This window comes from Lutra lutra, chromosome 9, assembly GCF_902655055.1.
Source record: "Lutra lutra chromosome 9, mLutLut1.2, whole genome shotgun sequence".
In the NCBI taxonomy this organism is placed as follows: Eukaryota; Metazoa; Chordata; class Mammalia; order Carnivora; family Mustelidae; genus Lutra; species Lutra lutra.
The window spans coordinates 54391459-54400791 of record NC_062286.1 but is presented as its reverse complement, the minus strand read 5'-3'; the positions used below and the strand labels follow the sequence as shown (position 1 = coordinate 54400791).

Genomic DNA, 9333 nt, shown 5'->3' with positions numbered 1-9333 from the left:
TAAAACTCATTAAAGCCCAAATATGACTGTTAGATTCTCGAATTTGGAGAGGAAATAAGCAGACAGGTTCTCTCCCACACTATGGGTTTTAAGATTCATAGGTATAATTCATTTCTCCCCAAGACTTTTGGCATGTGTACTTTGTGTACTTTTTTTTTTTTAAAGATTTTATTTATTTATTTGACAGAGAGAGATCACAAGCAGATGGAGAGGCAGGCAGAGAGAGAGAGAGAGGGAAGCAGGATCTCTGCCGAGCAGAGAACCCGATGCGGGACTCGATCCCAAGACCCCGAGATCATGACCTGAGCCGAAGGCAGCAGCTTAACCCACTGAGCCACCCAGGCGCCCTACTTTGTGTACTTTTAAATTTTATTTTAATTCCACTATCATTAATGTACAATGTTAGTTTCCAGTGTATAATATAGGGATTCAGTAATTCTATCCATTACTCAGTGCTCATCAAGTTAAGTGTACTCTTAATATCCTTCACCTAGTTCATCCATCCTGCCACCTACCTTCCCTCTGGTAACCACCAGTTAATTCTCTATAGTTAAGAGTCTGGGTTTTTTGGTTTGTCATTTCCAAGACTTCTCTCTTTCATTTGTTATGTTAATGCTGGTCTCTCTTTAGGAATTTTTTTGTTTGTTTGTTTTTAAAGACTGAATTCTGGGAGTGCCTGGGTGGCTCAGTTAAGTGTCTGACGTTGGCTCAGGTCATGATCTCAGGGTTCTGGGATCAAGCCCCATGTAGGGCTCTCAACCCAGCAGGGAGCCTGCTTCTCCCTCTCCCTCTGCCTGACATTCTGTCTGCTTATGCTTGCTCTCTTTCACTCTGTCAAATTAAGTAAATAAATAAAATCTTTTAAAAAAAGACTAAATACTGATGCAGATCATATTCAGATTAACATATTTTAGGAGCTCACAGTGAAGTTTACAATAGCAGGGAGCTCTTTGGTTTCCTCGCCTCAGTCTGTATGGCCCCGCTGTCTTTTATTATTCCATTTATGTCTCCATGTAACATCTAGAAGGAAAAGTAGGTCTCAGGAAGTAACAATGTTGGCATTGGAAACCAACCAACCAGCCAGCCAGCCAGCCAACCAACCAACCAACCAACCAACCAAACGTTCTTTGAAACTTAAAAACACAAAACTAGGCTTGGTACTATAAAAGGCACTCATGGAACCCTTCAATCCTAGGAAGATCTGACTTAAGAAATAATACAAAATATAAATCATTTACTTTTATTAGGTCCATTTTAATAAAGTGTATAAGAGTTTACAACTCAAAACAATTATTCATAAAAACTATCCGATACATAAGAGATCACACGAAGAGTGCAATAACATAAATCCAATAGTCTGCAAATAAGAGGTATTGCAACAACTGTTAAGATTGACTTTATAAATGTCTTTTTCCCTTCCTTTCCCATGTTCACAGCCCTTAAGATTGTGTGCATGTACTGTTTCCTGGGGTCTGATGACCGCAGTATTCCTTATAGCTGGGTTGACCCCCTCATTCAGTCAACTCAAAACGTCTTGTCAGCAGAGTTCACCTCTTTTCCATGGAAGGAGCATTGTCCTTGGCCATCATTTGGTTTCTGTGCCCTAACAAATGACAGCATTTTCTCTTTCAAAGGAACATCTTGCAGGCCTTGTGCTGTTCTGGTCACTACTGCCAGTCCAACACCACACATGAGCCAGGGATTCAGGTCAAACCCTACTGAGTTGCATCCTTGTGGATGAGAAGAGCATGCTTACTGTGGAAACAGGCTAAGGCAATGGCTGACTTTGCCCACCTTATCTAGAACAACTCCAGTTCTCTGAGTTGTTGGCAGATGGGGCTGAATTCACTCAAGCCAACTGCCTACTGTTACCACTTGGTATTCTTTGGATGCCTTCATAAGGAGGTTTTAACACCATGGCAGAAAGCATGAGGACATGGACACACGGACACACACACACACACACACACACACACACACACACACCCTCTCCATTCACAATCCTCAAACAGGAGTCTTTGATAGACCCAGAGAATACAACTGTTTTGCCATTTCAGAGTGAAAAGGCTACAATGTCTTCGCTCACTCCCAAGGTCTCACTTTATAACTGACATTGTTAAAAACCATTTCTGCAAAAAAAACCACAAAAGCCATTTCTGCAGTTCCTTGCCAAAAGGAATCAAACAGATCCCTTTAACACATATATACAGTTCTCGCATAATGCAATGGAGAGAACTTTGACTTGATTTCAAGAACATTACTATAAACTCTGAACAGTGTCACCCATATTGAGACTGCCGGGAAGTAGCTTGGACTAAATTTCTTGCATAATTACAAGTTCTGGGAATACTAAACTAAGCCGCCGGTGTGCTGGTTAACAGTTAGGTATTTTTACAAGCTATTCCAGAGTCCTTTCATACCTAAACTTACCCCTGCATTCTGGGGCACACTAGGCCTGGGTTAGATCATGATGGAGAGATGCCTTTGGGTTGTGTCTCCAGGGTAAGGCTGGACCTCTGCCAACTTTTCTTCATCTGTTCTTCTGGTCCATAAGAAATGGGGAAGGTGAGCCATTTCACTCTCATTTGGAATTATTCCAGTGTGGTGAGATTACCATAGGTTAAGCTGAAACTTGGGCAGAAACTGTTTACAATAACAAGGCACATAAAAACTGACACGATCGTCCAGTCATACCTCTCATCGTTCATTTATTGGTATGGTTGTAGCAGGGGAATGTTAAATGAGGAAATGAAGTGGGAACAGGAACAAGGAAGGTGAGCCAGAAAGGCCTGCAGGAGTAGAGAAGCAGCAGGAAAGAGCTGTGTCTGGCAGTGTTTTAGTGATGGGATGTTGGAGACCACATGAGAGGCCTGTTTCCTAATAAAGGTCAAGGTACAAATGAGGCAGGGAGGACCAGGAAGTGAGAGAGCAAGGCGACACCTGGGGAATCAAGACACTGCCAAGATGCGGGTTCTCACATCTAAACTGAGGCAGCTAATTGTTTTCAGCAACCTACAAGACTCGTTCTGTAGCAGAAGAACACAGGAACCATTCCCAACCAGATACCACTTTTTTTTTTTTTTAATTTTCAAGCATCTTGAAACCTTTAAGTGAACTTCACAAGTCTGCAAGTGTTCTGATGGTTTAAAAAAAAAAAAAAAAACAAAAAACAAGTACTTGTTGACTAAGGCATTGAAAAATGAAGAATTTAAAGTACATCATTCCATTTAAAATCCTCATGTTTACACTCCATCAAGCAGGACTGGATTAGAACCCGGGGGTGACTCTGGGCATTTACAAAGTGCTTCTACCTCTTTAGAAGCTGCAGTCTTTCCAGCAGCAATCCTATGTACCTTTTATCAAAATGATCCGAGTTTCAAATTTCTCAGATAAGACTGCATCTATGCGGCCAGCAGCTACTCCAGAGTTGATTGGTATGTGTTCTCCAATTTCAATTCCAAAGACACAGCGGATAACATTTTTCCTTATTAAAGGCACCCAAGTTGACTCCATTTTAAGTTGTTTCCTTCCTGCTAGAGAATGAGTTGGATCTCACCCTTCTGCAGTTTCCTATAAAATCCTATTTGATAAAATGCACACATATTATATGACATATGTTCTGATGATTTTTCTTTATCAGCGTGATTGAATTTGTATTGTCAGGTCACTCTGGAGATTACATTTAAGTAAAACTGAAATCTGCTACTTTATGAGTCGCTGAAATGTCCACCCAATAGTTTGAAACACTGATGGACCTGTACTCTAAAACTTACTAAATAAATAGTGGGCCAAAAAGATGCTGGTATTTTTCTTGAAAATTTCAAGAACTGTTGGTTGCCAAATTAAACTCAGACCTAACACAGGCATGTGGACATGTACACACATCTACACATACCAAATTTTCAACTCAATAATTATGGAGCCCAAAATGACATTGAATTTATGACCTAGATTCACTGAGGTCCTGCCCAGCATCTGCTTCTGCATCAAGTTTTTGTTCATTCCATCTCCCAATCTAACAAGGACCGGGAGCCTAACAGGCCATAGGTGAGCTCAAGGTGATTATTTTCCACCACACATAATATAACTCCATTAATTCAATAGTGCCTGTTAGTCATTTAACGCAGATTCTTTAAAAGAGTTCATCAGTGCATGTTGTGGGTTCAACGCTTTGTATCTAAAATAGATTCTGGCTCATTGCCCTCCACTGAAATGAAAAGTCAAAAGTTCTTGCATTTCCTATCAGATGTGTAAAGCAAATAACATATAAAAGTAAAAGGTGTAGTAGCATTTTGCTGACTATATATCTTCTTTTTCTCTGTTGTTAACCTGTTGCAGTATTAGTTGTTGGAAACATGCATTTGCTACTAATTCAAAGCACCCTGAGCGCTCCTAATTCCCTTAACACTAAATTTTCTAGAATTCCAGATTCAGAATGGCCTCTGGCAGGAATATTTTATCTTTAAATGATGTATTTACCCTATATGATCCAAAGATCAGTGCAGAATTTACTAGTTATTGGCTGACAATTAATGTAATATAGTCAAAAGTTTTCATGCATCACTCAGTAAGAACACAAGCAATTTGCATGTATTTACGTTCACTTCTATTCAAAGAACGTATTTAGAGTCCCTACCCATCATACCTCTCCAGTGAGAATAAAAAAGGGTTACAAGCCCATGCTTGACAAATGATTCAATGATGTGATAAAATCACCATGATTTTATTGATTTTACCTCAAGAGCTAAAATGGCTGCTTGATTAGTTAGAAGTGATTAAATAACCAAAGGAAAGACATTTTGCAGGGCTGTTACAGAGGTGATCCTGAATATTTGATAGAGGGAATGAGAATGACCTTCCACTTGAAGAGTTCCTGACTCGGGGTGAGAACTCTCCCTGAATATTCTTATCCTCTTAGCTCCTGCCTTGGAGGGCTTTACTTGATAATGGCCAAGGGAAGAGGCTGGGATGCAAAGTTCCATATGCATTAGCCCAAACTATTTATTCAACTGGAGAGAGGATTTTGCATCCACCATTACACAAATCAGAAATCATCAAGGGGAGAAAAGCAGAGTCTTAGAAGGGACATTTAGCATTCATCAAAGTGAAAGACTGGAGTGGTTGAAACCTCAGGTGTAAAGCCATCGCCAGTAGCCCTGATCCAGTGTCAAGTACTTTTCTTTTCACCTGGATGTTTGAAATAGGTGGAGACCAAACTAGAAAATGTCTTGAGAAGTTGCTGTTCATATTCTACCCCCAAGATTCCTGAATTTCAAATTTAAAGTATACGACACCTATTCAACTGCAATAGAGTTTGGCATTCTGGCTTGATTCTTGGATGAATTTCCAACTCTTAAATCATTCATCTGTTTTGGTAAGCAACTCTCACAACTTCTCCAGCTAATGGAGACATCACTGACATCGATTACAAGTCAATGGAAGCTTCCAGGTTGGAACATGGTGGAGCAGCTCTTTCCATTAAGTTGAACTTCCTCAGCACAGATCTTCCCATTGAGACAAAAGTTTCACCTTAAGGCACTAATAATAACGGGTAGGGAAAGAGCCGGGAATGAGTCAGATCTTTCCAGAAATAGACGACATTTCAAAAACACAAGTCAGTCACCTATCTGGCCTACTTTAACATCTACAGAGGACAGGAAATTGAAAGATTTTCATGGATAGTTGATTAAGCTCTTTTCTCTCACTGATTTACATGTCTCAGATTTATTTTTCCTCAAGAGGCAGTGGAGAAAGGTAGCAAGGAATCGGAAAACACAAACAAGTATGCAACTCTAATTTGTAGCCTAGTCTCATGATTAATTCTAGGAGGACAGCCTGGAGTGCTCAGACCTAAGGTTTTTAAGTACTTTAAAATATTACTAAGACCACATACCCAATGGTTCAAATTGGGACTAGATGCTCTTTTCTATTGTTCTGAGAGGAAAAAAAAATCATAATTCTTTAAAACCATGTAAATGGAATTTGTTAAGAGCAAATAGCAAATTTTGGAGGAAAACATCTACTCTGTGAAACTTCAGTTTCAGCAGGATTCTCCTACACCTTCCAATGGATTTGATTTTGCCACAAGACAGAACTAAATAAAAACAGGGCTCAAATCAGTTAGGTCAGGAGACAAATGCCAGTAAATGAGTGGTTGTGGAGGTAGGCATAGTGAGACAGGATTTACCTACAGGAAAAATGCTCCCTGTGCGCGTGCCAAAACACACACGCACACACACACATACCTGTGCACTCAGAGTGATTTAAAAAGCATGGTGTGGGAAGGCTCAATACTGTTCAACATGAGCACAGACAGCTCATCTGTTCGAGTTTCTCCATAGGAAAGGATCTGATGCAGGTCACACACCCACAAACACTCATGTGTGAGAGGCTAGCCCGGCTCGCAAAGACTCAGAAACGGATCCAGAGAATCCTTTGTAGAGCTGCTGGTTTTACAGGAATGATTAGTATCTGCAGGATTGCACTTCCTCTTCATTTGCAGGATTTTCATCTTGGATTTCTTTCCATAAATATCCCCTTTGCAAGAGCATTAAGTTAGGTCCTGAAGGGACTAATCTTGAGTCCTCAACAGACAAGACTCAGAGCAGGAAGTGCAGGGAAAAAAAAAAATCCGCAATAACATAGCCCCTCTGGGGTTGGGGTGAAGTTATTTCTGGATTCAAACAGTCTTGGGGCCAAAAAAGACAGCAGAGATGTGGGTGGAGGTGGAGATGGAAATGCCTGGAAGTCCAGAAATCAATACAAACAAAAGAAGTGAGCATAACTTAAAGAGGTTTCAACTGAGTATCACTGCCACGGAGTTCGCTGCCCACAGGAATCCTGCTCGGACACAGGGAACTGAGAGATAATAACTGGTGCACTTCTTCTGAGACAGGCTCAACTGGGAGTGATGTGATGAGTACTGAGGGTGTGGTAAAAACAGAGGCTTGAAGGCTCAGGTAGCGCTCCTAAGGTTTCTGCTTGCCTGATTTGGAAGGAAAGGGTGCTAAAGCAAACGGATCCACCGCTGACAGCTCCGTAGTCCTGGAGGAAAGGGATGTGATGGAAACAGAGCCAGCTATGGACTGTCTGTTGGTCTGGGAAACAATTTTGTAGGCAGCAATGGGCTGGGCTTCTGGACTTGGCTCATCTTCTGGGCTATAGTGACGGGAATATTTGGATAAAGACTGGGGGCGGAATGGTTTGCCAACCACAGGGCCTGAGATAGCTTCTTTCTGGGGCTGAGGTCCTTTGTTTCTGTCATTAGGATGGCCCCCAGATTCCAGGCAGGATCCCCTGGGAGAGATGCTTTCAAGATGGTCTGCTGCTTGCACAGAATGGGAGGGGAGGTTAGACTGCTGGACAAAAGCCGCCACTGGGTACTGAGCTCGGACAGGGGCATACACTGCTCTCTCAAGGCCTGGGAGCAGAGGGACATCATCAGTCTGACTGAGGAGACTGGCCTGCACAGGCAACTCCTGGGGGGCGCTCTGGGCAACCGTTAACTCCTCCACATTCTTCTTCTTGGTAAAGGGAGCTCTCAAGAACACGTCTGCTTCCTCTGGCTGGGAAGGAGCCACGCTGCCCTTGGAGACAAACGGGGCTTTGGAGAAAATATCCAAGTCATCAGCTGGAACCCTTGAGCTCCTGAAAGGGGCTGTGGCAAAAACATCTGGCTCCCCGAGACCGTCTGTGGCTGGCTGTGGGAGGGCTGGGAACTGGTTCTTTCGGCCACCCTGGCCTGCCTTTGCTTGCTCAGTAGAGACTTCATGCTGAGTGAATGGAAGAGCTCCCCCCAGCTTCCCCTGGGGAGGCTTGCAGCTCTCGTCCTCTTCTTCGGACTCCATGAGGAGAGGTCGAGACCCACTGCAGTCCAGCATGTCCCCCTCGAGATCAGTCCCTTCCTCTTCACTGCTGTGGAATGAACTGTTGCTTGAAGGGCCATCTCGGGCCAAGTAGTCCGATTCTAAATTGTTCTGCGTTTTCGTGCCAGGTACTCTGGAGGGGTCTGGATACAGGGGAAGGCCTTTAACGCCTGCTGAGTCTTTAAAGTGCTCTACAGTTATTACAGAACAGGGATTGGGCTCTCTCTGGAGACCTAGAAAAGCACAGAACACAGAATTAATGCACAGATCAGATCAGCTCTCCTCGGAACATTTAAAATGGTCAACCCATGGCAGAAACATCGTGGGACCAAATAAACAAAGGTTGAAATGGAAAAGGAAAAACAGAAAAATAAAAGTCAGGCAAGGAAACGGCACACAAACTGGAACACAAGCAGTCACTGTCTCACATTTTGGAACATGATAGGCACAATGTACAGGAAAGGAGATGAAGATGTTAGGCAAACAGACATTCAGCATAACTACACGAGGCTCCTACTCGCGGGGCCAGGCACAGCCACCTGCTCTACCTGGCGCTGGCTCAGGATGGAATAAAAACAAACCCAGTCGCTCAGCTCCACATATACCATGGAAGTTCTGGATTATGCAGAAATGCTGTCTGGGGACAAATGCAACTGAGTATCTGACAAGTGGTCGTCTGCTCCACACTGCCTGTTTCTGAGGACAGATTCTCAATCCCAAACCACACCCCCATCCCTACCCCCAAGAGCAGCAGAGCACGGCTGCTTAATAAATGCAAGATTTACATCAGGAGCACTAGTCAAAGAGCACAGGAGTGCCCTAAATGCCAACACTGAAGGTGCCTTCTAAGGGGAGGAGACATAATAAAAAGTCGTATTAAATAAGTCACCTTCAGCTGGAGTTGGTGCGGAATTTTGTTTTCAGTCTTCTCAGTTAGGGAAGATCTCCTCTGCTTAAATGAATCTATTACAAAGTTCTTTAAGCAGAAGGAGTAGAATACATGGTTTAACTGCAGAAAATATTTGCAAACGCTAATACACTAGTCTACTTCTAGCTAGATGGACGTGCCTCAGGGTGCTCTGGCTTTTAAAATCAAATAGACAATTATCAGAATGCAAGAGAGCTTACCTTCCAAGAAATATTAGCAGGTTAGAAGTATGTCATTGGGCACATGTTAGCAAGAGGGCAGGAAAAAGGCATATGTAACTAAGCAAGAAGAATCCAGAGAAAGGGTGGCTGGGGGTAAAGAGAGCATTTCATCATGGGTTTCCCAACCCACCAGGCATTTGGTACAGTGGTTTGGATTCTGTAGATACCCTGGAACCTCTGTACTGAGGTAATTCCATCAACCCCTCCCCATGTTACCCTCTCCCCTTCCAGGCAAATCATTAGCTAGTAGAAACTTCTGCTAACGATTATCCCCTACCAAGGTTTCTGCTTGAATTAAGCACACAGAACACAGCAGAAG

General features: G+C 42.8%; 1 protein-coding gene across 18 annotated transcripts in view; it reads right to left on the bottom strand.

Moving 5' to 3' along the window:
* Positions 1 to 1233: 1233 nt before the first annotated feature.
* AAK1 (AP2 associated kinase 1) overlaps positions 1234 to 9333 on the bottom strand; it is a 175796-nt gene continuing 167696 nt past the window's right edge. For all 18 annotated transcript variants that reach the window (XM_047747125.1, XM_047747121.1, XM_047747127.1 and 15 more), the window contains one exon: positions 1234 to 8098. In XM_047747125.1, coding sequence (XP_047603081.1) covers positions 6969 to 8098 — 1130 coding nt within the window. In that variant the 3' untranslated portion in view covers positions 1234 to 6968. The remainder of the gene's footprint in view (positions 8099 to 9333) is intronic.